This window comes from Brachypodium distachyon, chromosome 1, assembly GCF_000005505.3.
Source record: "Brachypodium distachyon strain Bd21 chromosome 1, Brachypodium_distachyon_v3.0, whole genome shotgun sequence".
Lineage (NCBI taxonomy): Eukaryota > Viridiplantae > Streptophyta > Magnoliopsida > Poales > Poaceae > Brachypodium > Brachypodium distachyon.
In genome coordinates this window covers 5,751,312-5,777,313 of record NC_016131.3, presented here as the reverse complement: position 1 = coordinate 5,777,313, position 26,002 = coordinate 5,751,312, and the positions used below count along the sequence as shown (strand labels likewise).

Sequence of the window (26,002 nt, the reverse complement as noted above, 5' to 3'; positions counted from 1 at the left end):
CTGCCGATTCTTGAAGCCCATGTAGTGTACCGGGCTGGGAGCCTGGGAGGAGAAAACAGAACGAGAATTGGCCTTTTGGGTCACAGGGGCTTCGTTTGGGAGTTGGGCTTTTCGCCACTGCATAATCTTGTGTTCTAGCATATCTTTCTCTGTTCCTCTGAAGAAATGAATTACAGTATTGTCTTTCAGTGCCAAACTGTTTACGAGATGAATATTGCAGTCGACATGTACAAAATTGTGTGCGTAGGCCAAATGGATTCCGGAAGAAGATATCTGATAAAATCGGTGTATCCCCTAAGTAGACCCTAACTCCCATCGAGTTAACGAGGTGAACGCTGTCAGCGTCGGTACTGGACAATGGAGTACGGAGTATGTTACTTCGAAAACAAAACACCCTTCCCAACACAGCTCTGATTCACCAATTCCCCATGATCTGAGAAACCAAACCGCCTCTCAAGAGCCAGCAACAAGACATGGTAGCAACAGGTCACAACGGTACACTCAAGGACACTGTAACATCAGGTCATAACAATAGTTGCTACATCAGGCCTAAACATTCCACTAAACACCAAGTCCACGGGTCAACATTACTACTGGAATCTAAATATACAGCAGAAGGAGCAAGATTAAGGAAATGGCCGCAACAGCATGCACATCCATAATCATGGTCTCGCTCACACTCCCTAATTCTTCACCAGAATGCAACACCATCATCCATAAGTTTCTTTCTGCGACCACTAGGAGAAAAGTGCCAAGACACCCAAAACGGTAAGGGAGAGGGTGCCTTGTCGTATGATCACAGCCTGAAGCACAGAGCCACGAGCAAGGAGCAAGCCAGGAGCACCATCGGTATCACAGTTCCGGTCACTGGGAGGATGCCGGCGCCGCTAGTGTCATTGAAGGAGCTTGGACCTTGCGCGGTTGGCGGGCCGTCCACACCAGGGGGGCTGCAGAACAAATGCATGAGTTGAGCTTTTGTAAATCTTAAACCTTTTTACTCCAAGATCAATGTTAGAAAGCATACATATCTTCAGAAGATATATGTTACTGTAGGTCTGAATGAACACAGGAGGAGACTTGCAAAGTCTTCAAAATAGAAGAGACCAGATCAGCCCAGACCAGGTAATAAAAAAAAAGCCTCGAATCCCCTTGGAGGATCCACACGTTTAATCACCTAGTAATCTCTGTCCAGGTTCTTCCAAGTTCTAACACTACTGGTACTAGTTTCAAAAGGAGGCAGGAATAATTCGAGAACCTGCACACAAACAAGAGTAACAGGAAGACGGGCTCATCGTCTAGCTGGGAGATGGATCCAGAAGGGAATAGGATTCCCCTAAAAAGAGTCCATGAAGACAAGGTTGTGCACCGATGAAGCAATGCCAAATGCGGGAAAAGGAAGGGAACCCCACGCGCAAAATGGCCTTTATTCCAAGGATTTCCACAACCAACGAGCTTACGAGCACCGCCCACTGGAATCCGGATGCTACACCACATGGCAGCGGGCGCCAAATATGTTGTGATTACTACACTTGCTAGGACAGAGTGACCTATAGCTGTCATGAGGTCTTCGGAAGAGGACCAAAAGCGTACTGAACTACTGGTGAATGATGATGTGCTTCTCGACTCGTGGTTGTTCCAGAGGCTTGCTAAAAAGATGTGCATGTTGAATTTTCCTTTTTGTAAAAAAAACCATTGTCTTATTGCAATCCGTCTAGTAAATGGGTGAAAATATTTGCAGTGTTGGTTCTACTTCTTGGAGTAGCACTGAAACTGTAATGCTGAACAATCCTCCTACATCTAAGCTGTTCATGTGCCAGGATTAGGACGCATAACGGCTAGTACGAATTTATTAAGCTGCAGCCTACAGAGACACAGCGCTAGCATAGGTCTATTTTTCTCAAGAAGATAGAGCAAGACGGAACATTGCAAAATGGCAATACTACCGTTGCAAGAGGATGGATGTGCGATTACCTCGGGGTCGAAGGGTACGGGCAGCCGGGGGAGCCTGCAATGCAAGGCGCAAATTATTCAGAAATCTAGCACTTGGACTGTGCGATTGGAGTGGAACAGCACCGAAAAGCGAAAAGGGTGAAATAACATACCTGGGTCGTTGTTGGAGAGGAAGGCGGTGCCGGAGAAGGCGCAGGCCTGGGGGTTCTGGCCGCTGCGCTGGTAGAAGCTGTTGACGGCGTAGGAGCAGTGCGCCTTGACGGTGTCCGGGCTGAAGCAGGCGCCGTTCTGCAGGATGGGCTTGCAGTCGGCGCCGCCGCCGCACGCGTAGTCCAGCGTCTTCTGCAGCGCCGCGTCCGGCAGGTCCGGGCGGCACACGCACCACCCCCCCTCTGCATCACCGTTCCCCACATTTCCACCCAGATTAATTAACACGGCAAGCCCGATAATGTACATGAGAGGAAGTTTCGCAAGAAACAAACGTGTCTCCGGTGAAAAAGAAGAAAGAAAGAAAGAAAGGAATGTAGCACGGGTACCTGAGCGGCCGGCGAGCGCGGCGGCCACCGCGAGAAGCAACAGGAGACGGGCCGCGTCGGACGCCATGGATGGGAGCACGCTTCGGGTTCTCCAGGAGTTCTCAGGTTCTTTCCTTTGCTTCGTTCCCCGCACTGTGGACTGTGGTGGCGTGTGCTTGGCCTGGCTATAATGGCCGCTAGGACGGACGGGGCGGGGTTTTAATGCAACGGAGTGGCCTGTGGCCGTCACTGGAACGCAAAATGGGCTGCTGTTGCTGTCTTTGCACGACGCTGAAACGCTGGGTCGAGTAGCAACCGAAGTGAGGAAGGGGAACCAGACAAGTGGGTCTGGAGCATCGGGGGACACCCCTCCAGTTCCAGTTCAGCAGCAGTTCAGCACAGCACTGTCCCGGTCCAGGACCGGAAGGCAGTGTGGCTTTTCATGAACGGTCAAAAAACACGAGAGCAGCGCCACCACCTGCTCCTCGGCTGTGCAGTGCACGCGGCTTTGGTTTTCTGAACCGGGAATAGTGCGACCACCGGCTTCGGTGGAATCCCTGTATTTTGGTTTTCTGAAAATTCATGTGTTTTCCTTTCTCTCGATTCGTTTTTTTTCTTCTTCTGTTGATAACCTTAACTCACTGCGGCCTTGCCTTGTTGGGGAATTGGATCGCGCAGTGGATGATCCTTCGGGATACTGGCTAGGCTATGTCAAAATGGTGCAGTGGATGATCCTTTGGGACACTGGATAGGCCGTGTCAAAAATGCACCGTCACATGGTTGCTGAACTGACGAGCCAATGGAGTTGCATAACGAGGGAAACGGATAGCTTTTTTTTTTCTAGAATACGAGGGAAACGGATACACCCCACCAAAAGGAAGGCAGCTGTTGCCCGGAAAAAAAAAGGAACACAGCTGTTACAACCAATTGATCAACTGAAAGTCCACGTCCTATGTTCATAAACTGAAGATTGTAAGCATCCATGTATCTATACCAATATATTAAATTGGAGTTGGTGGTGATGATACGGACGTCGCAGTAAGTCTTTTCATCAAAATTACGAGGCATATACCACTCCCGCATGAGAAAAAAAACGTTCCGTCTGACCGTGGGCGTGGGATGCCCCGACAGGGAAGCCTGCCGGACCCCACTACCGCCGTGCTGCCGCCCGGACAAGGCAGCCCGTCAGCGTCGCTTGCAGCTCTGTTCGACGACGCTCCCCCACCCCCCACCCCCCACTCACACACACACCGCTGCTCCGAGCTTCGCCACCAATTGCTCTACGCTCCGTCGCCTGCTGCTCCCAGCTCTGCGAGCCGCCCCAAGCTCTACCCGCCTCCCAACGCCGCTGGAGTCGGGGAATCCATCCCACGAGATGACCGCATCAAGCAAACAACTAAACAAGAAGGGCAGAAGGGCCAGAGGGAGGTAGAGGAAAGAGAGCACGTGAGGGGAGAGAGAGCACGACGGAGAGATTGATGCACATATTTTAATTTTATTTTTACCTAATTGATGCACTAATACATGATACAGGAGACTGATGCATGTACGGGAAATTAAATTGAAATAAGAATATATAATTTAAAGTATACTTATTACAAATATATAGACAATAAAGTTGATAAGCGTTATATGATTTCATATAGTTGTTTACAAAATCGGTTAGAAGATATGGATATAATATAGACAAGTTAATTATCGGGGATGAGATTTGGAGAATTTGCAGAAGAGAAAAAGAAATTTGAGAAGCAAATGTGGGATAGAAAATCCCCATATATGAGATTTGGGGAATGAGATTTAGGGAAACTCTTGGAGATGCTCTAAGTAGCATGGCTGCTCGTGGGGAAGAGGGATGCAGGAAGGGATGCGGTTGGCCATTTGGCTTCGAGAGAGTTACAAAATATTAGTTTCCCTTTGAGCCGAAATAAAAAAATGGTTGATATGTTTTTCATTCTTTCGTAGCAACGCACGGGTCTTTAGAGAGAGAGAGAAAGAAAGAGAGCGGCAAGATTTAGCGGCCGAGTTAAGAAGCGACGGTGTCGTGATGGACAGCTGCTTCGGGATGAAGAATGTTCGAGAACCAGGACTTTGCAACAATCAGCTGCAACACCGCAAAAATTGGCAGCTATTTGTTCAAACGACCCGAGGCGCTGGTTTGATTGACCAGCCACAAAGGAGAATTTCCAGCTATCAATTGCGCGACTCAACCCGAACAAAAAGATGCAACATCTAGCCGGATCAACAAATAATTCATCAGAGCTCACGGGTGGTACGTGCCACAGCAGAATCATCAGCGCGCTACTAGTAGGTCTAAGAAGGTGCAAAACTCAATACCTAAAACCACCGGCGCTCCCGAGCACGAGTAGCGGGGAAGCACCCAGTATTGGCGCCCAAGCCGTTGCGGGGGCAGCGAAGCGAACTGTTACCTTGCCGGGACCAAGCTTCCCGGGTTGGTAAAATGTCAGCTCATCGGGCGATATCGACTCTCGAAGATGGAACACCGTGTCCGCTGTCCATGGACGGCTTGACGCAGCTAGCCGGCTATGGTTTCCTTGTTTCGGCCCGTTGAGGCGCTGTCAGCCTGTCACGGTCCTCACGGAACTCTAGCAGCAAGCAGCAGCACTCTTTCTCCCTAGGCCAAAGGCGTAATAAATAATAGGACTATCACGGTGCCACCAGCACCAACCTACGCAATGGTGCCCATGCCCATATCCAATGCAACGTAGGCTAGCACATAGAAGTGACAGGAGGACGGTGTCACAAGGCTAACGGCCTCGAATCTCAAACTTCATAGGAGTACTTCGATTTGCTCCGGGCCAAAGCAGCAAAAAATATCAAGGATAGATCGATATATTTCAGAGTAAAACAACTTCCAGAAAAAAAAAAAGGTCTCTATAAATACCTCTAACCACGGCAGCCCATTTCCTATGTTAAAAAACTCCATCGAAAAAAGTTAAAAAAATTCTCAGACGAAATATCCGGTGAAAACCATCTCTACGGTGCAAACTGTGAAAACTTCATCGAAAAAAGTTTAAAAAATTCTCGAAAAAATTACATATGTTAGAAAAATGGTGTTTTATATATGTGTAAAATTTCAAGTCCAAACTCAATGACGTTTGGTAGCAGCGGAAAAAAAAATCTGCATGAATAGTGGTCTTTCAATGTTTGACACTATTCACTGTAAATTTTTCTTTTCAATTCCTTCCAAATGATTTTGACTTTTAACTTGAATTTTTGAACGAGAGTTTTCACCGGATACTTCCCCTTCCTATAAAGCTCAGATTTAAGCAGTAAACATCTTATGAAATAGAAGAGACCACGAGAGATGCACTGTGCAGTTTTCGCTGAGATATTAGGCCCGACTTGGAGATAATAAAGGAGAAAATATTGACCCTACATACTGCATTTAGTGACAAGCAATTCACACACGTGCAAGATTCTATGAATATGCAAAGTTCCATGAAAAATACTTCCATCTATGAGTTGCACAAAGACGACAAATATTGCACAGATGTGGCATGAGGCAAGGCTCCAACAGCAACTTGAGGTGGGGTAATGGGGTACTGACCGAGGCATATAAATTACTCCCTTCGTCTCAATATACGAGGCACGCACGCATCCCAAGATTACAAATTTAGCTAGCAAAATATAAATTATATTTCATAAAAATATATCATTGGATTCGTAATCAAATGAACTTTCTAATGATATGCTTTTTACGTCACATAATTTATATTTTGATAGTTAAATCGAAGATCTTGGGATGCGTGCGTGCCTCATATATTGAGACGGAGGGAGTATGTACATGTGGCCACAAAAGATGACAAATTGTTCAGGTGACTTGTCTACACACACCCCAATTTCTCATCGATTGTGCCCGCTAGCCACAGGCGAGGGAAGATATCGATAAATTTACATATTTTCATTGATTATAATAGTTGTTAGGATACAATATCTGTTCTAATCCAGTTTCCAGAATGACGTTACACCGTGCAAATTCACATGAAAGTGAGTCATACAGCGTGGTATCTGCAGATTAATCCCAGTCAGCATCAAAGAATCCTGCGTCTTTCATCTCGGAGTAGTAAACATTCTCTAGAAGCATATCTTCCTCCTAGAACCACACCAATAAACAAAAAAAATCATTAAGAAACACTACAAGAACAAGAAGGCACACAAAAGATGATAGGACTACAGATAGCAAGTATTAAATTCATAGGAAAGAAGGTACCTGAAAAAAGTCTGCTAAGAAAGTCACGTACAGAAGTGGGAGGTAAAGAGAATGGTAACAGACAGTAGTGAGGTTGTACAACCTGCACAACAGAAGATACTCAGATATGTTCGCCGGTGCAGAATAAGCTAGCATAACATTAGATGTAGTATTCTCTATTTACCATAAACCAAATCCAGCTCCACACGCAACAAGAAAACAGCCAAACAGAGATAAGCCATTAAGTACCAACATTGCACACACATAGTGGTAATATGCCGGTTTTGCTGCAATAAAAAGGTAACATCACATTGAGTAAAAAATAATGGTCATGAAACAACATAGAGCTTGAAAATAAGGAATTAACAATGTGAAAGTGTAGCTGATTACCAGGTAGCCTATCTCTCCACCTTGAGTGATGCATGAACACAATCAAGCCATAGACTCCTGTAAGCACCAATTTGTGGAGAATCCATAGGCCCCATTTCCCACCAGTTCCTTGATCAGCATCGATAAATAAGGGAACACCAAAGCCAAAGACATATATAGTCTGCAGAAGGAGCACATGTGAGTACAAAGTTAACATAATTTTCCTAAGCTAAAAGCCTACAAAATAATTGTTCAAATCTCCACCCGCAACATAATGTACTGCAATGGAAAAAGATAGGTGAGAAGGGTTAAGTGTGCATTTTTTTTAAACCCAAAACCCATCTTACAGTTTCAATAGACAAGTCAAGATCTAGCATCAATAGAGAACACATACTAACTTGCAGTAGGCAGTCCATTCAGAAACATAGGTAACTATATTATTTTCGGAACTACTGGACGTATGACACTTGATTGTACGATTTCTATACGATGGTCTATCGAGTGGACCCGATGCAGGTTGATTTGTGCATGGACGGTTGGATGTGAACTGTCGTATCATGATCGTACGAAAAAGTTCGTACGCATAACAGTGCTCTATTATTTTCTTCTAATAAGAGGATGTGACGAAACTGATAACTAGTTAATTTAGTTCCCTAGTATATTATTAAGAATAGAGTAAAGATATCACAGGACTGCGAAAAAATCTAGCTACATCAGCATTAACATACTTTGAAAAGGTAAAGAAACGTAGCACCATGGAGCAGTAACATACCTTGAGCAAGACATCAGCAGTAACTACAGCTCCAGAGATAACAAAGGTCCGTGCCAAAGACTCAAAACCACTGGCTTCATTTCCTTGAAGTAGAAATGCTATAAGGCTAACTTCCAAGAATAACATTCCTGATTTGGTGAACAATGAAAGCACATTCCATGAGAAGGCCCTATCAGGCATACATTGCCACACCTGCCATTTTAGTAATAAAATGACTGTCATACAAGAGTACAAGATCAATAGAAACGAACAGTATACAATGTAACACATGGGCAACATTATCAAAGATTAAGTAGGTAGGTTCAGAAGCATATGGTCAGGAATTACCAAAGATTAATAGCCAGGACAAAGTGTACTAAAGTTGTTTGCAGTTTTGAACATCAATACTTACCTACCAGACCTTACCAGCTAATAATAATTATTATATGCTATAACCAGCACACAACCTACCAATCCTACCGTCTGGTTTCATCACAAGTTCACAATCCAACCTCCACTACTTCAATTGCAAGTGTACGACAAAAGAACTTGTCTAACGAAACAATCACCTAACTTGTACCCACTTATTCTACTCCTCAATCAAACATTACAACATTGTGCTTCTCATCAAGGCGAACAAACTAGCAATTCAGTAGCTGCAACCTTCTCACAGCTGATTCCACCCAGACTCGCTTACCCTACTACGCTAGTTCCTACTAGAAGAAATTCTAAACAACACTTGAAGTTGACGCATGTATGCATCAGTGTTTTTTTTTCTTCTCAAAATCAATACGAGAATTAAGTATGGGGTTCCATGGCCCGCCAGTCTGAGAACAGAGAGTTAAAGAGTAATGGGAGCGAGCGAGCCGGACCTGAAGGAAGCACCAAAGGAGGTTGAGGACGGCAACGGCCCAGAGGAGCGCGTAGTAGGCCACGACGACGACGTGGGAGCGGCCGTAGCTGAGCCGCCGGAAGCTCCGGCGGGCCTGCCAGGCCAGGAACCCCACGAACGCCAGCGACGGCAGCATCACCGCCAGGCTGTACAACGTCCCGTGGCAGCCAGACACCCACCACATCGTCCCCGAAGACGCCGACGGGGGCGACCCGGAGCCCGACGAGTTGGCGTCCGGCGCTGCCGACAACGCGAGCGCCATGGCGCCCTCCAGGAGCCGCCTCCGCATCGGCTCCGCGGGCCGGGCGGTCTAGCTAGGGTTTGGGGCTGGTGGAGGGGGAATCGGTCAGGAGGAGGTCACGCACGCACGCTCGAAGAGTTGGAGTTGGGTCAAAATAGGGGGAGGAGGAAGAGGAGGAGAGGGGATCGAAGACGGAGGAGGAAACGTTGGTGGATGCATTGTGGGCTACGGTGTGGCCCACTTGTGACGCTCTGGACGGCCCGATGTGAACCGATACTTGGTGCCTTTCTTGCTATCTCTCTTTTCAATTTAAAAAACTGATATCTATCTTTTCTTTTCTTTTTATGATGATCGGCTGCAAATCGCAAGTGCCTGAAATTGCTGTGCACAGCTTGTTGGCAACCAAGAATTCATTTCATTTGATCAAAATGAAATGAAATTCAATTTTTAATAGGATTTTTTTGGTTGAATTTGAATTCTGGGTTGAAAAATCATGTTTGTCTACCACATGAAATTGAAGAGTGAGAGACAATTCTACAGAAATGATATTTTTTAGAGAAGAATTGAGACTAGTTATAGCGTGATTTCATGAAATTTGAGATTGAATTCATGTGGCTAATTTCGTGCCAACCAAACAAGTTGTTTTTTAGAATTCAAAATGAATTCTACAATTTTATGCCCAAATGATGAGTGGCAAAGGAGCTGGCAGAGTTCTTCCTGCTCGTTGAAGTAGAAAAAAAAGTTATTTGTGCTCGTGGGGAAGTGCTTGCTGACTGCACGAACCAATTGGGAAGAAAAGTCAGAATGCTTCTTTCCAGACCACAAACACGAATGGGCGCTCTTCGGCTCTTGAGCACTACACTCTTTGGACAAGCGGAAAAGATTGTAGCTATAAACGCGCTATGTGGCGTCACTGGAGTTTTCAGGTGCATACGTGGATATCATGTTTCAAGTTGCCAGGATAAATCTTCCTCTGGCTCTCTTCTTATTGGCTGCACTGCTACTGTTTTTTTCGGAGTAAAATCTAGCTGAATTTTGCAGTGAAGTTGCTGCCACAGCAAGCCTTAAGAAGATGTCGTGGTGGTGTTACGGCAGATGCCATAAGATGGTTTAACTTGGGACCGATTGATGAAGGAGGATCCGGAGGAGGGAGGACGTGAAAGAAAACACGCTCAGGTTACACAAACACACACAGATTTACCCAAGTTCAGAGCCCTCTTGCCGAGGTAAGACTCCTACTCTTGCTTTGTTGAATTAGCCGAAATAGACAAGTTCTACAATGGCGCTCCTTGAGCTGTATTCTTGAGGAGGAAGAAGAAGAAGGGGAAACTCTAGATGCCTAAGTGCCCCGTCTCTTTCTACAGAGGGGTAAGGTTCTATTTATAGGCCGCACATGTTACACTGACATGTGGGCCGAGTCCTAACGTCACCTTCCTTGAGCCCCGCCGGGCACGCGGCTCGGTTCCCTCCTGGTGGCACCGTAGGGGACAAGACAACTTTACTTTTCTCTGGCACCCTGCAGAAAGTACCGCTATCCTCTGCCGGCTTCCGTCAGAGATTCCCTTTCGATGCTTCTCTTGTGCAGTCGCCTGGCATCGGTACATAAGCGGCGACTGCCTTTTCCACGATAATGATGACGCTGCTTTATCCTCTGCCGCGTGGTCAGAATAAGACCGTTGAGAGATCTCGGCGTGGGCCGAGATCAAGACGCTCATCCTTATCCTGCAAGCTCATAAGACAACATAGTCATGTCGGCATACGTACAGGATGCCGGCTTAGTGCTAGTTTGACTTTACGATGCCGGTATACATAACCATGCCGGCTTTGCTTCCGTCATCTCGGTTAGAGTTGTGTCGTCATGACCCTGTGGTCATCCCCCGAGAGAAGCTATCCTGGGAGTTCCCCAAGCTGCTAATCCACGAGAAAGAGAGTTACTGACTCGATTAGTAAACAGAGGCCATCTGCATCTGAGAAGATCCTCCTCTCTGCTAGTCCTCCGAGCCATACAGACACGCTAGCACAGCTCTATATCGATCGTCAGTGGGCAACTCATAAGAGGCCCCTGAATCATGCGTCACTTCGTTCTAAATTTAACACTTAGTACGCATATTCTCGTTCCGTTGGCAAGATAAAATCACCCGCACCTCATCCTAACTCATCCTAGAACATACTGCAAGACGTTAACACCTAATCTCCTAGCACAAGACCGTCAGTACACTGGTAATTTAGTATGGTTACAAATATTCCTGAACATCCCGATATCATGACAACCGCAGGGCTGCCGAGAGCAGGGCAGAACAGGAAAAGATTTGTTAGCCACCGAGCAACTCCACTACTCTTGTTTTCAACGTGCGCAGCTACTTCAGTACGCGGCATCGGACGCCGTCCGGTAAGCATAGTGGTGCCGTAGCAGCAACTCTGACATGCTTCCGGATGATTGTGCTGGAGGGATCTGGCCCAGGATTCGAGCAGCCACCAGCTTGCAGTGTTTTGTATTCGCCAAACTTTACTAAGTGATTGAGAATGGACCACCGGTCGATCTCCCGTAGCTCAAATGCAAAATCCTGGAAAGTGAGTGCCTTCTCGACTCTGAAATACACAGAAAGGCCGTAAAAAGAAAGCATCAAATTCTGAACACAACCATCAGGTTCAATTGAAAATGCAACTTTGGAAGTCTGGATTATATATGGAGACATGTTCTTTTTCTGATAAAGTATGGAGACATGTTTTGAGTCGTAACTGTAATGTCATACCTTGACAAGGAGCTTTCCAACTTGCCATACCTCGTGACAAAGGTTGCCAGAACTTCAGATAAGATTTTACTGCCTTCCTTTCCAGAAGTGCTGGTCTCGCTCGGTGGCCTGGTCAAACATCACCAAGGTGAAGAACTCTCAAGCTCAATGCAAGATGAGTTGTGCTATAGCGCTTCATCAGCATCAGAAAGAAATCAAATTGCTCGTTATGGCATAGTTATAGCGCTCTGGCTGAACTCAGATTTCTCCCTCTGGAGTTTTACATAACTCACTCCTAAGGCACTAATTTGTTTAAGAAGGTGGCTGTCATGTTAAATAGGTATAGCATTAAAAAACATAAACACTTACATCTTTTCACTTCGTGTGAAGTTATTGGGGTCACTGCCAAACGATAAAACAGGGTCGAGTATATCACTGACCGCCAGTTTCGAAATGTGGTACACAATGGTTTCACTGGGATTAGTAACATTTGAGGCAAGAAGTCTCGCTGGCAGAACAGGAAGGACATGTTGAATCAAGCTAGTCGTTAAAACAAGTCTTTCCTGAGCTCGAGAAATGAAGGTGCTATGTTGCATCGTTGCGTTTTCACCATCCACCTGCCATGCGTGATAAGTTTGTCAGTCCCTGTGAAACTGATCTAGCACAATTGAAAGTGTTATACGGCATGAAGAATCTTATAGGTACAACCTTCTTGACTGATGTTCTGGTGGCACGAGCCAAATCCAACTCAGGTGTTCTGCATTGACAAAAAGGCATAACAACCATTAGCCCCTTAAGGATGTAGGACTGCCAAAAGTGAGTTCATAAGGATTTATACAAAGAAGCAAGTCAAACCGAAGAGCTCAAATACAGAATTTTGTATAAGGAGAACTTCTAATTCAAAATCATCACCTTTTACAAGGCTTGCTCCCACACCCAGACATGACTTGTGCATGCTGCACTAGAAGATTTGCAGCTGGCCTTTTCCGCTTTTTGGGTCGTGAATCCACCATGTCATCAAACTTTTTAATTGGTGAACCGCTTGAACATGAAGGTTTGCTTGCTGAGAGTAGGATAATTTGCTGATCACTACCAACGTGACTATAGTTGTCAAGTTGCTCAACGTTCTTAAGTTTTGTTCCTCCAATAAATGCTGGGTTCGGGTCCTTGGACAAGCTCGGAGCAGGCAGCTGAGCATGACTGGTATGTGTCATGGGAAGCTGCATATCTAAATGATGTTGCTCAACCTTCTTAAGCTCTGTTCCTTCAATTAATGCTGAGTTGGGATCCTTCGACAGGCTTGGAACAGGCAGCTGAACGTGATTGGTCTGTGTCATAGAGAACTGCATATCTGAATGATGTTGAAACTTCTTAAGTCCTGTCCGTCCAGTAAGTGCCGAGTTGGGGTCCTTGGACGAGCTTGGAGAAGGCAGCTGAACATGACTGATCTGTGTAATGGGAAGCTGTGTATCTGGATGATGTTGTTCAACCTTCTTAAGCTCTGTAATTTCAATAGATGATGAATTGGGGTCCTTGGAAAAGCTCTGAGCAGGCAGCTGAACATGACTAGTCTGTGTCATGGGAAGCTGCACATCTGGATGACATTGGTTAACCTTCTTAAGCTCTGTTCCTCCTATCAATGATGAGTTGGATTCCATGGATAAGCTAGGAGCAGGCAGCTGAACCTGAATATGAGCAGTTGGTGTCACAGGCAGCTGCATATCAGAAGGTTCAGTATGAGTTGAATGTACTCTAGAGGAGCAATTTTCCATTATACTAGGGTGTGCTGCCCATACACTTACGGTTCCCCTTTTGGCACAAAATGGACCATCCACACCAGTTGTGAACTCTTGATAAGGGCTACCAGCATTGTCAATTAATTCCAATTTAGTAGTTTTAGATTCACTCTGTTGTTGCTGCACTGAAGTATGGCCAGAGTATAACAAGTGATCTTTATGATTTGTCTCGAGCGTATGCAATGAATTATACTCATTAACACCATTTTGACAACCCCACAAAGGAAAAGCAGAACCGGCCATGGTTTTCCACTGAGATTCTGAAGAAAATAAACCACATGATTGGGAAGTAGATTGATACTGTTGAGCACAAGAGGATCCATTAGATAGAGCTGACTCAGCGGCTCCAGCTTGTGTAGTGTACGAGACAGTATCACTGACGCATGTAGCAGAACTGCTTTCCTCTAATTTAACCTTTTTATCAACGTCAGAAAGAGTTTCACTGCATTTCATCACATTCAATTATATTATACATTCAGAAATACAAAATACCAAAATTTGCAGTGGTGCTGAACAAAAACTGGAATCATTTCACTCATAGAGATAGCTTCAATGATGTGCAAGTTCTACTGCTCCAAGCAGTGTAACAAAATATGACTTGATCTAACTAGAAATAGCAAAACCTAGTAGTCGAAAGGCAAATTTATGTAGTATGCTGAAAATATATCTTTAAAACTTGTCAAAGCCATTATTATAGGTGTTTGCAGGCATCAGTTTGTTGTTTCCGCCCAGCAGCATAGCATTAGACAATAGTAATGGTCTAATGGATCATCAAGAACTAAACTAATAATTTTATATTTATGTAGCAACAGTTCTAGGGTTAACGTTTAATACTACAACTATATTTATGCATGGGAAAAGTTGCAGGGTTTCTAGTTTTAACTTGAAGGAAAAGGAAACCAAGACTTTAGTCACATCAATGATATAAGGAGATTGTAGCATTTCAGTTTACCCTTTTTGGAATATTTCATAAGCCTGTGAAAAGGTATCACTTGATGCACCAAATGAATTTAGAAGTGAATCAATTTCCATTTGCTCCTCACATTCATAAATGCCGTGTAACTTTTTCATGTCATTATCTACAGATCCATCTACACCGTTTACAGACACACTCAACTGTTGGTGTGATATGCTATTCTGTCTGTCCTGGGCCACTGGCATCAATACAGAAGATTCATTGTGACCAGGATATGCCCCCCATTGTGCAGAATGCATTTCATCTCGACGCTCACAAACATTGCTTGTAGTTGTCCCTTTCGGTTCAGGCACTTTGAGCTCAAAAGATGATATGTCCTGCTCATTATCATGCGGCATATCAACCAAGTTCTGTAAGTGACAAATATTTCTTGTATTTGTGACAGTTGCTTCAGCCTCTCCAGGGAAGGGTAAAAAGTTTGAGGTAAAAGATGGACTTGTTAAACAGCCGTTGTCCCAAACAACTTGATGCTGCATCGTGCTCCCGCCTGAAAGTTCTGTATTATTGAAAGTCAAGTCACTGCACTCTTCATTAGACGCTTCCAAGGCCTCTTGCATTTGCATAAGAGCTGCCCAAGTGCCATCCTCCGTATCTGCAATGCAGTTATTGCTTTGCAAAAGGTTTATATAAGGATAACTTGCAATTCCTGTGCTGCAACTACTTCCAAATGAGATAGCTCTATCATCACGACAATCAACATCATAAGAAGTTATATCTTCTACATGATCAAGGCAGGATGTATTCGAAGCTCTACTGAAATGTGCGATATTACCGTTATTATTTTGCACCCGCTGTCCATCAGATTCTATAGGCTCAAGATGCCTCAAGAAGTCGTCAAGTTGTTGATATTCTCCGAGTGCAGAAGAAGTACTATTCACAACATGATCTGGAAGACTTGGTAAAAATCCTTTATCTTCAAAGCCCTGCCTTGAAACCGAATAATCATACTGTAAAGCTCGGTTAAAGAATTCCTGATTAGCATCTTGTGGAAAACCAAATGTACTTGGGTCAACTGAATAATCAATTGCACCCGATCCATCTACTTTTGCCAACATTTTGACACGACTGCTAGACTGGGATTGCATTTTCACTGGCTGGCTGATTAACCACTGCTTCCTTGGCAACAATTAGCTGCTGAGCATTTATATCATGGCAAGTTGGAAACTTATCATCCAATCTGACAGTTAAAGTGTTCTTGCATCAACGGGCCTGAAGTCTGTAGCCACTGTAGAAAAATAAACATGATACATATCTTAGCTGAGGTCAAATGAGGGTGTTTCTCTCCTTGATAGTATTCAGCTAAGCTTCCCTTGAAATTATTGACATTTCAATAGCTTGCTTAATTTGTACAACATGCAAATCAGCACCAGCGCACATTCTCCTCAAAACCATATGTGTTACACTTTGAAGGAAACTTGAATCTTCATCACAAAAATCATAAAAGCTAGACTACACCAACAACCAAATTGAATAAAGCAATTTAAGTATTGTAATTAGTAAGCAATTGGGTATCTTAACAAAACAAACCTATGCTCCTTCACTAACGAGGACTCCCCAGTTACCTATCCAGTAAGGCCAAAAGGACATTACGGTGAATACCATTTAAAAACTAGAACTGACGGGCGGTACTGCTAGCTAAAGTTAAGACCCGAGCATATCACTACCACGGCTAATTAAAACCCTAAGAATATGCTTGGGCTCACAAAATACACACGCACCAATCACCATGTGCATTTAGCACCACTCAACTAACTCAACATTTCGGAGCTGAATCTAACAACTTACCCTGAGAGCCAACCTGCTCAAATAAGCGCCGGCGCAAGCTTAAAAGAGGAGTGATTCTTACAACAACAACAGAAATCAGCGAGGAACCGTAGGGTTTACCAACAAATGGCGATAGCCAGCAGCGGACTGAGGGGCGGGGCAGCTGTACTCGTCGAGCTCCTCCGCGCGGGGTTTCTTCGTACTAGCTCAGTAGCTCCCGAGTTAGGGTTTTGGAGCTGGGGAGCGAGCTGTGTCCGAACGGGCGACAGGAGGAGGGCGACGGAGTGGGGACTGAGGAAGTGGAAAGACTCGTGCGTTTTGACTTTTCAATGCTCGGAAGACGGGAGGCATGGGACGAAGCGGCGTGGGGCCAGGCCGTGGGCCGTGCTGGGCCAAGGCCCAAGCTGGCTATCGGTACTGTACTATTCTTTGTCTGTCAGATTACTCTTCGTTTTTTTTTTTGCGGGTAGATTACTCTTCAGTTTCTGCTCAGTGCCTCAGATTAATCTCAGATCTCGAAAAGAAGGAAACAAGGGGAGAGAGAGAAGAGAGATGAAGGAGGCGACTACGCCGGGGGGCGCCAGCACGGGGGCGAACGACCCGAGGCAGCCGACGACGGCGAGGCCGTACGCGCCGCCGAAGCTGTCCTCGCAGGACCTTCCCGTCGACTATGCGGGCTTCCTCGCCGTGGTCTTCGGCGTCATCGGCGTCATGCTCCGCGTACGTAACGGTCTCCGCACCACCCATCTGCTCTCGTGTCTCCAGCCTCGTATCCGTGCGGCCGTCGTCTCGCTGCTTCGATCTAGGTTTACATCCGAGTAGCGTCTAGGTAGCGCTCGTTGTGTGCCGTTCTCCTGCGCTCGCTGAGTATTAGGAGTAGCTAGGTACTTAGATCTGGGCGAGTTAGTTGTATGGTAGATCTCTATGTTACTCCGTAATTGATGGTGGTGCTATGCTCGCTTTAATAGGTCCGATGTTGCAATTTGACGGGAAATTTGATTTGATTTGATTCGTGTTGGTTTCGTGAGAAGTTGACTTTGCTGTGTATTTGCAGTACAAGGTGTGCTCGTGGATCGCGATCATCTTCTGCGCGCAGTCGCTGGCGAACATGAAGAATTTCGAGAATGATCTTAAGCAGCTCTCCATGGCTTTCATGTGAGTTTTCTTCACATTTATGGGGTTTATATGTGTTAATCTAGGAGTTTAGCTCTACAATTAAAATCTACATAGTCGTGAAAGCGGCATAAACTTTCACTGTATGCCACTGGACAACATGTACCTGTATATACTGGGAATTATGCAACTAAACAGTGGTTCCCTTAGTTCTCCTTTGGGTGGAATTTTTTGCTCAATTGCCCCCCTGGCCAACGTTTTTGACAGAAATGGCCCCCTCTCCTCCAGAAACAATTGACAAAAGTGGCCTGGCGGAAGGCCCAGAAGGTGCCACGCCACGTCGCGCTTTCCGCCATCTGAATGCGCAGCCGGAGCTTCTTGACAATGCCATTGGCGGAAAGGACTTATGTCCAATGCCATTGGCGGAAAGCCTATGGATGGACACTTTAGGCTAGGCGGGCCCTACCGTCCTGTCGTGGAAAGAAAGGCTCGGATTTGAAATGGGTTTGACCCGAAGCAGCTGTTGACACAGTCCGTTTTCCCTCAGTGTCCCGCTTCATTCATTAGCTACAAGATGCCAGCCATCATCCTCTCAAAAAACAAAAAGATGCCAGCCATCAAAGAGTTTCCCAATTGAAATTCAATCCCTCCATCTCCATGGATTTCACACACGAACGCAATTGAACGTGCAAAAATGCTTAGACATGTGCATAACAATCAATACTAGTACAGTCACTGCGCACAAAACAAACAAATACATTCCATACTGCGGAGTGGTACAACACGTGCTGGATGGCTCGCGGAGGGAAACCGAAAATTACTCCTATCCGCCGAAGCTGGCGCGGGCCTACTGACGCAGACGACTCTTAGGCTTTCCGCCCATGGCATTGGACACAAGTCCTTTCCGCCAATTGCATTGTGAAAAAGCTCCGGCTGTGCGTTTAGATGGCGGAAAGCGCGATGTGGTGCCTTTCGGGCCTTCCGCCAGGCCATTTTTGTCAATTGTTTCTGAAGGGGGGCATTTCTGTCAAAAGCGTTGGCCATGGGGCCAATTGAGCAAAAAATTCCTTTGGGTGGTGGCTACCAGAGCTCCTTAATTTTTGGGTTATTTTGTGCCAGTGGATGAATGATCAAATGTCTTGCATCATTAAGACAGAATATCATATGTGAATTTGTTTGATAATTTTATATTTATATGGAAGTCAGGATGCTATTGTAGGCCTCTTTGTTATTGATCTTAAGACCGTGTTGAATTTGAGCCATTGCAATTTTTATACCAACATAATACTCCAACAAATCGCATACTGCAAAAGTATTCTAATTAGATATGTCAAAGCCAAAATCACTGTACAGATTATTCTGTAGATCTTGTTCAATCTCTTCTAAATTCTACCCAGTCATACAAATATAAATTATAAAAGGCACTAATAAGCTATCACCTGATAAAGGGCATACATGCTTTATGCAAAGCCTGTTATTTAATTCTTACAGTAAACAGTATTACACAGAAGTTAAAACAGATCATGTGCTTTGGTTAATATTTATCAGGGCAAAAATTTAGGGATTGTTTGTCTTTGTATTGTGAAGGCCAGTTATCAGCAACCGGTTACCCCAGACGGAGATTACGTGTATCTATTGTGAAACAGCATGCTACTTGTTACACTGAAGGAATAGCTTTTACTTCGAATTGGTGAGATTGCCATGAGTTAGCAATGTTGACATCTAGTGTTGATATCAGGATGGCCATTGGTGTTCCACTATTGTGAGTCTGGTTATGTATTGCAACGGCAAAAAAGCACTAGAGAGCACAGACTAATGATCTAAAATTCTGAGAACTGTTTACCATTTTATGTTCTCACCGCCTTGCAAGGGTTAACTGGATATCATTGTTCATGAAACTTATAATCCAAATGCTTCTTCTCTCTAAACCAAGTCGAAATGAATTTTAATCAATCAAATATTTAGGCTGACAGAAAATTGTGTTCAGTTTCTTCATGTATCCACTGCTCCTTTTGGGGTTCATGTGTTTCCTCTTTACCACCACTGAAAATGTGACCTGACTTTGCTAATCAATGGAAATTATTGATTTGATCTGACAGATGTAGCCGTGTTGTAGGTGATCTGTTTGATTACTTGGTAGAGTTTCAAGATAAAAAATTAAGATTGGTATAGGTCATACGAAAACAATACCCACTAACTATAGAAAATGTCAATAATCAAGCAACTAGTCTTTTCTCCGAAAAAATTATATTGTTCTGAATTACTTTCTTTGGTTGTTTTATATGACATTTTTTCTGTTGCTCTGATTTAGTGGCTAGTGATGATAGGAAGTAGCCTTGTTTTATATGACTTTTCTTCGTTTGTTCTGATTTTACTTTTCTATCAGCAGAAGTCTGTTTTCAGAAAGAAAAGAAGATCCCCGTTTATTACCTTAGCATGGTTTCAGTGGCTAGTTATCTTTCTAGCTAGATCACATACCAAAAGGCTATCTGTATCTTCCAAAAAACAATATCCGTGTAGTGTGTGTCAGCAAAAAGAGATCTGTGTTAGCTTATCTTGTTTTACTTTTACCATCCATGTCCCTATTTTTTTTCACTTTTGTTCCTTAATTGCCTGCTTCAATTTCACAAACACTAGCTTATTTGGTTTAATAAAATTTACAAAAATTGCCAGGTTTGCTGTGATGGGTTTGGTGACAAACTATTTCGGGCCTCCTCGTCCAGGCACTACAAAGCCCTAATCTGGATGCACAGCAATCCGCTGTAGAAGTATGTTGCCCACCGAAGCTATTGTTGTGTCTGTGCTCGCATCTCTGAAACCTCGGTTTGAGCACATATCAAATGTACCACCTCATCAGTTAGGGACCAAGACATGTATTATGAGGCTCAATAATTTATTTGCACGGGTACTTGCTCATCCAGTTTCGTTATATAAGATATTCAAGCTTACATCAGCACATTGATCAATCTCCATGAGCTTTCGGTTTAGGTTCGTTTTAGTAGCCATCACTTTCAGTCTCATGCATGTTGAATATCAACTTAAGGTGACTCTTACTTGGTCTTCTTTTACGTGCATGCAGTCATAGATCACAACAAAACTATTCATAAAAAAAAACCTTTTTTACATGATATTCCACCAATTGGACGGTGACAACCACACGCACCACACTCATCTGATAGTTCATTTTTTACCACTTCAGTTCACTTGTGCTGATACGATCTGTGTGGTGTTGCTCTATGTGGTGGCTTGTTTAGACTTCGCGCGATTGCAATTTGTTTTATCGTATCCTTTGACTTAGCTAGTCATAACTTCGAACCAATTCTGGTGAAACATTTCTACTACTTCATAGTACTCCACTACTTTTCTTTATTCCAAACGACCCCATGAGTCCTAGAGTTCTACAGCGGGTAAATCAATAGGTCTCCGCTTTTTTCATTTCTTGGCCCTGTTGTGCGGACTGTGTCAGGATTCAGGAAGGAATAGCAGTTGTTTATTTGCTGGGAAATCCTGCTCGAATATATGTGATTTTTGAAGATCTTCAAAATCACAATTTGTGACCACGCGGGCAATCGATGATTCGATGACGTGCCTTCGCTGCCTTTGGGCAGAAGACTTCCACATAAAATAAGCAAAGTATGTGTTAGGCTGTCAGAGCGGTGCCCCGTAATTCATTACCTCCGGAATTGTTTGTTTGCTCGTGCCTGGTAACCGGACATTTCGTCAGCGTTAGCGTTCAACGTCGAGCTGGTAAGATCGCGATCTACATCAAACCATGACCAGATCGATGTCCAATGACCCTGGCAAATCTTCACGACCTCACCAGCTATGACTTCTTTGCACAAGGCGCCAAACGATGACCTGCATCAGATGAGTGGTGTCCTGGTGCTAGATTTGAGTCGCTTGGCTTCTTTCTGGTTCCACAGGCGGCTATGTGCATGACATGCAGAAGGCAGACCGCCTCTCGATTGAGATAAGCCAGCGCTCGCCGCCACCAACGTGTCAGCACGGCTGCTATTTACAGCCTGGAATAATCGTGCCAAACGAAGCCTCTTTTTTCCACAAGATATATGGCAATTCTTTATAAATTCCATTTCTTTCCTCTCTTTGGATATAAAGGCGGTGGTGTGCGTGTGCGCGTGCGCGTGTACTGCTAAAGTGATTGCCGTTGCCAGCAGACGGTGCGTGCGCCTCTGAACAAACAACTTCGCGTGTCAAGACAGTCAGAGGTTAGCAAAGCTTAGACAAGAAGAATTAATGGCGAAGGGCCACGTGATGGTGCTGCCGATGCCGTGCCAGGGCCACGTGGTGCCGCTCATGGAGCTCTCGCACCGCCTCGTGGACCACGGCTTCGAGGTCACCTTCGTCAACACCGAGGTGGACCACGCGCTGGTGCTTGCCGCGCTGCCGAAGGGCGGCGAGGCGCTGCGCGGCATCCACCTGGCGTCCATCCCGGACGGGCTTGCCGACGACGAGGACCGCAAGGACCTCAACAAGCTCATCGACGCCTACTCGCGCCACATGCCGGGCTACCTGGAGTCGCTCGTCGCGGACATGGAGGCGGCCGGTAGGCCCAAGGTGAAGTGGCTCGTCGGCGACGTCAACATGGGCTGGTCTTTCCCGGTGGCCCGGAAGCTCGGCATCCGTGTCGCCTCCTTCTGGCCGGCCTCCATGGCGTGCCTCGCCATCATGCTCAAGATCCCCAACTTGATCCAAGACGGCGTCCTCAACGACAAGGGTATATTGCTCGAACTTGTAACTCTCAGTGTTTTGATTTTCTCACCAGCACACGATCGAATTAGTTAATTAACTGACGTGCGGCAGGATGGCCGGAGCGGGAGGAGACGCTGGAGCTGGCGCCCGGGATGCCGCCGCTGCACACGTCGCTGTTGTCGTGGAACAACGCGGGCGCACCGGAAGGGCAGCACATCATCTTCCAGCTGGTGTGCCGGAACAACAAGCTCAACGACCTGGCCGAGATCACCGTGTGCAACTCCTTCCTCGAGGCGGAACCCGGCGCGTTCGGCCTCTTCCCGAGCATCCTCCCCATCGGCCCGCTCTTCGCCGACGCGGAGCTCCAGAAGCCCGTGGGCCAGTTCCTGCGGGAGGACACGGGCTGCCTGGGCTGGCTCGACGCGCGCCCGGACGGCTCCGTGGTGTACGTGGCGTTCGGCAGCTTCGCCATCTTCGACGCGCGGCAGTTCCAGGAGCTGGCCGAGGGGCTGGAGCTCACGGGGCGGCCGTTTCTGTGGGTGGTGCGCCCGGACTTCACCCCAGGGCTGAGTAAAACCTGGCTGGAGGAGTTCAGGCAGCGGGTGGCTGGCAGGGGCGTGATCGTGAGCTGGTGCTCGCAGCAGCGTGTCCTGGCGCACCCCGCCGTGGCGTGCTTCGTGTCGCACTGCGGGTGGAACTCGACCATGGAGGCCGCCAGGAACGGGGTGCCGGTCCTGTGCTGGCCTTACTTCTGCGACCAGTTCCTGGACCGGAGCTATGTGACCGACGTGTGGAGGACCGGGCTGGCCGTGGCGCCCGGCAAGGGCGGCGTCGTGGGCAAGGAGGAGGTGAGGGGCAAGGTGGAGATGCTGGTCGGTGACGAGGGGATCAGGGAGAGGGCGCGGGGGCTCAAGGATGCGGCATCGAAGAGCCTCCGTGATGGCGGGTCGTCGCACGACAACTTCACGAGATTCGTGGAACTCCTCGGCGAATGAACGTTAGGTCGTGCACCCTGTGTAGGATTATAATTTGCCTTGTGTAAGCGTGGTTTGTGGAGATCTACGTCTCGGGTCAAGTAAGTTTGCTGTCGCCTCGCCCGCATAGCCACGTGATCAGGTCGGTGTCAACGACTCTTGGATGGTCTCTTTCTCTATGCGACGAAACATGGTTGCGTGCTTTGCCTGTTTGCCATGTGCCTTAACCTTCTTCCGCGGTGCCGGTCTGCCAGAGACAACAAAGTCAAGAACTATATACGGGAGGAACAGAATCGCAACATTGATTATCAACACCCTCGGCCCGATCGGCTGATGTTTGGCTGGATATCTTGCGTACGTTTGCTGTAAAATGAGATGGCAAGATCACCACATTTCGTTACACCAGCTAGGCCGTTGGCTTAGTTACCAAGGAAAAAAAAATTGGTACTAACATGACACGTATGATTTTTTTGGTGATGCATAGGAAAAGTTGCACGAACATCTATAGGATGTATCTGGTGAAGTATTTGAACATTTTTTGGATGTTAACCAACTTTTTCTAAAAGCATGTTATGATTCGAACAATCAGATTGCATATCCTTAGTTTCTAACCCTCCACCGTCCAGTCCGGCCAGCCATTTAATGGGTTCCTGCCGCCCCAGCAATGGAATGGGGTGGGGGCCCTCGACCTGCATTTGGCGCTATAGCAGGTCCATAGAATCAGTGTTTGGTCAATCAGCAACGATGTTTTGGTGGCGATGTTGGCACTTTGCGTATTAAAAATAAGTTTTTCCAACTCTAAATCCTAATCACCTAGTTGGTGACGATCTCGTTGGTGGAATTGTTAGGTCGCTTTTCTTTGGAGTGGTGTATGTAGTTTTGTCTTTAGGTAGTCTACATGCCCTGATTCGTTTGTTCCTTCCCCAATCAAGCGAGGTTCGGTCAGTTTCGACTCGGTCACGGAGTTACTGAGGTTAGGTCTTTTTAGATCTGTCTAGCCGGATCTAAGATGATCATCCGACCTTCGTCGCTTTTTTTCGAGATGGTTGTCTGTTTCTAAGATTACTGTCGTAGATGTCTTGTGATTTCAACCTGCTGCTACATCAACATCATTTTCCGGTTTTTGACGGGATTTGAAAATTCAGATGCAGCATCTAATTTCGTTCAGGACGCGCGCGAGTGCAGGAGGATGTTTGAGACCTGCTAGGACGTCATTTCAGGTGCAAACCGGGGATGGCTGTGGGCGAGGGGGCTAGGGGGATTGCAATCCCATGTTATCTTGCCTCCACGGGCCGGACAAAAGGGACAACTCAGTCTATTCGAAATCCAATTTTGATGTCATTGGGCTCCCTTCTCACTTGTAAGGCCCGAATGAACAAATATGCGCACCCAACTGCCGCATCTTCACGCGCGCGGCCAACGTAAAAAAAAAAGACGGTTCCAAGCTTTCAACATCGCCGCCGGCAGCCGGGCGATCGCTCGGTTGCTCCACGGAAGCTCGGAAACAGAGAAAGCTAGCGTCCAGCGTTTGGACGCCACGGAAATGCCAAAGCAACACGCTCTTATACGCGCATTCCTCTCTCCCTCTCTGCCTCTGGCTATACGCGCGTACGTTGCTTGTCCAACCGGCCAGCAGAACCGCAGTCCGCAGACGACAGCGCTCTTCCCCGATTGCACAGATTCGCATACATCCCGTCGGTTGGCATGGACGCCGCGGCGCCTCACGTGATGGTGCTGCCGTCCCCGGCGCAAGGCCACGTGACGCCGCTCATGGAACTCTCGCACGGCCTCGTCGACCACGGCTTCCAGGTCACCTTCGTGTGCACAGGGCTCACCCACGCGCTCCTTCTCAAAGCCCTGCGCCAAACCCCGAACGGCGGGGACACGTTGGAAGGGATCCGCCTTGTCCCCATTCCGGACGGCATGGCCGACGGCGACGACCGCAGGGACCTCTGCAAGTTCGTGGACGCGGTCTCGCGGTGCGTGCCGGGCTACGTGGAGGGCCTCATCAAGGCGTCCGGGGCGGCGCCGGCGCCCAGGGTGAAGTGGCTCATTGGCGATGTGACCATGGGGTTCTGCTTTCAGGTTGCCAAGGACCTCGGCGTTCGGGTGGCCGCCGTCTGGCCGGCATCCGCGGCCAGCCTTGGGACGGCGTTCAGGATTCCCCAGATGATACAGGACGGCTTCATCGACGACATGGGTACGTATAAAAATTATGTTGCCAATGCACCATAAAAAATTCCGTTATAAATGACAACGCCTGAATAAATGCAGGCTTCCCAAAGCGAGAGATGGAGTCGTGATCAAGGAAGAGGTAAAGAGCAAACTGGAACAGCTCATCGGCGACGAGGGAATTGCTGTAAGGGCACAGGTGCTCAGGGATGCAGCTTGCAAGAGCATCAGCGAGGGCGGCTCGTCATACGAGAATTTCAAGAAATTTGTGAATCTCCTGACGGAGTGAGCTCTGTATCGTTTGTTTTGTTTTGTTATGCCAGTGTGGATAGTTTCTGTATCTTCATCTGTGGACGGTAGAAGCGAACCACAACACACATGTGGTGGAGGAAAAGGATGTTGCAGATGTGCTGTGTTGATTGGTGCTCTACTGATTTGTCAATTGCTCTTAATTATGCTTCGCTGAGACGCTGATGCTTTTGTGAGGTGTGCTAGATGTTGTTGGCACTTCTCCTACTGCATTTTTTGCCCCTTATTTTACTGCACTTTGATGACAGTTCTCGACTCTATTTTTGTCAGTTCTCTATTGCACTTTTTGCCTGGTATCTACTGAGTAGTACATATTAACTGTTGTCTACTAGACCTTTGGCCACTTCTCTATTGTACCTTTGCCAGCTATGTGCTGCATTTGAACTGTTCTCGACTGCATTTGGACCATTTTTCTAGTGCACTTTTCGCCGGCTATCTACTGCACTCGGACTACTTTCTACTGCATTTTCGACCATTTTTCTACTGCACTTCTCGTCTTTTCTCTACTGCACTTTGTACTTGTTGTCT

General features: G+C 46.4%; 6 protein-coding genes across 8 annotated transcripts; 3 read left to right on the top strand and 3 right to left on the bottom strand.

Annotated features, from left to right (window-relative positions):
- Nucleotides 1-429: 429 nt before the first annotated feature.
- Nucleotides 430-2,792, bottom strand: LOC100821148 (PLASMODESMATA CALLOSE-BINDING PROTEIN 3). The gene is made up of 4 exons (XM_010231391.3): nucleotides 2,487-2,792; nucleotides 2,103-2,342; nucleotides 1,972-2,005; nucleotides 430-947 (listed from the first exon to the last, which is right to left on the bottom strand). Exons 1-4 carry the CDS (start codon nucleotides 2,551-2,553, stop codon nucleotides 797-799), a joined length of 492 nt encoding a protein of 163 aa, XP_010229693.1. The 5' UTR covers nucleotides 2,554-2,792; the 3' UTR covers nucleotides 430-796.
- Nucleotides 2,793-6,366: 3,574 nt separating this feature from the next.
- On the bottom strand, nucleotides 6,367-9,095 carry LOC100838035 (transmembrane protein adipocyte-associated 1 homolog). The gene is made up of 6 exons (XM_003559264.4): nucleotides 8,668-9,095; nucleotides 7,817-8,008; nucleotides 7,066-7,225; nucleotides 6,860-6,962; nucleotides 6,697-6,778; nucleotides 6,367-6,579 (listed from the first exon to the last, which is right to left on the bottom strand). The coding sequence occupies exons 1-6, from the start codon at nucleotides 8,974-8,976 to the stop codon at nucleotides 6,502-6,504; spliced, it is 924 nt and encodes a 307-aa protein (XP_003559312.1). The 5' UTR covers nucleotides 8,977-9,095; the 3' UTR covers nucleotides 6,367-6,501.
- Nucleotides 9,096-10,956: 1,861 nt separating this feature from the next.
- LOC100820846 lies at nucleotides 10,957-16,511 on the bottom strand. Of its 3 annotated transcripts, none has more exons than XM_010231377.3 (8): nucleotides 16,317-16,511; nucleotides 14,409-15,657; nucleotides 13,463-13,898; nucleotides 12,573-13,375; nucleotides 12,369-12,417; nucleotides 12,030-12,277; nucleotides 11,682-11,789; nucleotides 10,957-11,517 (listed from the first exon to the last, which is right to left on the bottom strand). In XM_010231377.3, the coding sequence occupies exons 2-8, from the start codon at nucleotides 15,515-15,517 to the stop codon at nucleotides 11,286-11,288; spliced, it is 2,985 nt and encodes a 994-aa protein (XP_010229679.1). In that variant the 5' UTR covers nucleotides 15,518-15,657; nucleotides 16,317-16,511; the 3' UTR covers nucleotides 10,957-11,285. The 3 variants fall into 3 exon arrangements, with proteins under 3 accessions (XP_010229679.1, XP_010229685.1, XP_010229670.1); XM_010231383.3 differs by having other exon boundaries at nucleotides 12,573-13,898; nucleotides 14,409-15,024; nucleotides 15,205-15,657; XM_010231368.3 differs by having other exon boundaries at nucleotides 12,573-13,898.
- Nucleotides 16,512-16,681: 170 nt separating this feature from the next.
- Nucleotides 16,682-20,275, top strand: LOC100833937 (protein Asterix). The gene is made up of 3 exons (XM_003559254.4): nucleotides 16,682-16,916; nucleotides 17,251-17,351; nucleotides 19,983-20,275. The coding sequence occupies exons 1-3, from the start codon at nucleotides 16,749-16,751 to the stop codon at nucleotides 20,047-20,049; spliced, it is 336 nt and encodes a 111-aa protein (XP_003559302.1). The 5' UTR covers nucleotides 16,682-16,748; the 3' UTR covers nucleotides 20,050-20,275.
- A 1,119-nt stretch (nucleotides 20,276-21,394) lies between these two features.
- On the top strand, nucleotides 21,395-23,208 carry LOC112270133 (UDP-glycosyltransferase 83A1-like). Its single transcript, XM_024457873.1, has 2 exons — nucleotides 21,395-22,044; nucleotides 22,131-23,208. Exons 1-2 carry the CDS (start codon nucleotides 21,564-21,566, stop codon nucleotides 23,012-23,014), a joined length of 1,365 nt encoding a protein of 454 aa, XP_024313641.1. The 5' UTR covers nucleotides 21,395-21,563; the 3' UTR covers nucleotides 23,015-23,208.
- A 1,094-nt stretch (nucleotides 23,209-24,302) lies between these two features.
- LOC106865877 (UDP-glycosyltransferase 83A1-like) lies at nucleotides 24,303-25,505 on the top strand. The gene is made up of 2 exons (XM_014897354.2): nucleotides 24,303-25,193; nucleotides 25,268-25,505. Exons 1-2 carry the CDS (start codon nucleotides 24,698-24,700, stop codon nucleotides 25,294-25,296), a joined length of 525 nt encoding a protein of 174 aa, XP_014752840.1. The 5' UTR covers nucleotides 24,303-24,697; the 3' UTR covers nucleotides 25,297-25,505.
- Nucleotides 25,506-26,002: the final 497 nt, after the last annotated feature.

Bases quoted from the DNA above. Each gene is read 5' to 3' on its own strand.
- LOC100820846 (XM_010231368.3), bottom strand. From the start codon at position 15,517: ATGCAATCCCAGTCTAGCAGTCGTGTCAAAATGTTGGCAAAAGTAGAT. The intron at 13,899-14,408 runs GTAAACTGAAAT...GATGAAATGCAG, and splicing joins TATGAAATATTCCAAAAAGG to TGAAACTCTTTCTGACGTTG. The intron at 11,518-11,681 runs GTATGACATTAC...TGTGTATTTCAG, and splicing joins TTGGAAAGCTCCTTGTCAAG to AGTCGAGAAGGCACTCACTT.
- LOC112270133 (XM_024457873.1), top strand. From the start codon at position 21,564: ATGGCGAAGGGCCACGTGATGGTGCTGCCGATGCCGTGCCAGGGCCAC. The intron at 22,045-22,130 runs GTATATTGCTCG...GACGTGCGGCAG, and splicing joins CGGCGTCCTCAACGACAAGG to GATGGCCGGAGCGGGAGGAG.
- LOC100833937 (XM_003559254.4), top strand. From the start codon at position 16,749: ATGAAGGAGGCGACTACGCCGGGGGGCGCCAGCACGGGGGCGAACGAC. The intron at 16,917-17,250 runs GTACGTAACGGT...GTGTATTTGCAG, and splicing joins TCATCGGCGTCATGCTCCGC to TACAAGGTGTGCTCGTGGAT. The intron at 17,352-19,982 runs GTGAGTTTTCTT...AAAAATTGCCAG, and splicing joins CAGCTCTCCATGGCTTTCAT to GTTTGCTGTGATGGGTTTGG.
- LOC100821148 (XM_010231391.3), bottom strand. From the start codon at position 2,553: ATGGCGTCCGACGCGGCCCGTCTCCTGTTGCTTCTCGCGGTGGCCGCC. The intron at 2,343-2,486 runs GTACCCGTGCTA...ACGGTGATGCAG, and splicing joins CGCGCTCGCCGGCCGCTCAG to AGGGGGGGTGGTGCGTGTGC. The intron at 2,006-2,102 runs GTATGTTATTTC...CTTGCATTGCAG, and splicing joins CCTCTCCAACAACGACCCAG to GCTCCCCCGGCTGCCCGTAC.
- LOC106865877 (XM_014897354.2), top strand. From the start codon at position 24,698: ATGGACGCCGCGGCGCCTCACGTGATGGTGCTGCCGTCCCCGGCGCAA. The intron at 25,194-25,267 runs GTACGTATAAAA...GAATAAATGCAG, and splicing joins CGGCTTCATCGACGACATGG to GCTTCCCAAAGCGAGAGATG.
- LOC100838035 (XM_003559264.4), bottom strand. From the start codon at position 8,976: ATGCGGAGGCGGCTCCTGGAGGGCGCCATGGCGCTCGCGTTGTCGGCA. The intron at 8,009-8,667 runs GTCCGGCTCGCT...CTAAAATGGCAG, and splicing joins TCCTTTGGTGCTTCCTTCAG to GTGTGGCAATGTATGCCTGA. The intron at 6,963-7,065 runs GTAATCAGCTAC...TTTTTATTGCAG, and splicing joins GTGGAGAGATAGGCTACCTG to CAAAACCGGCATATTACCAC.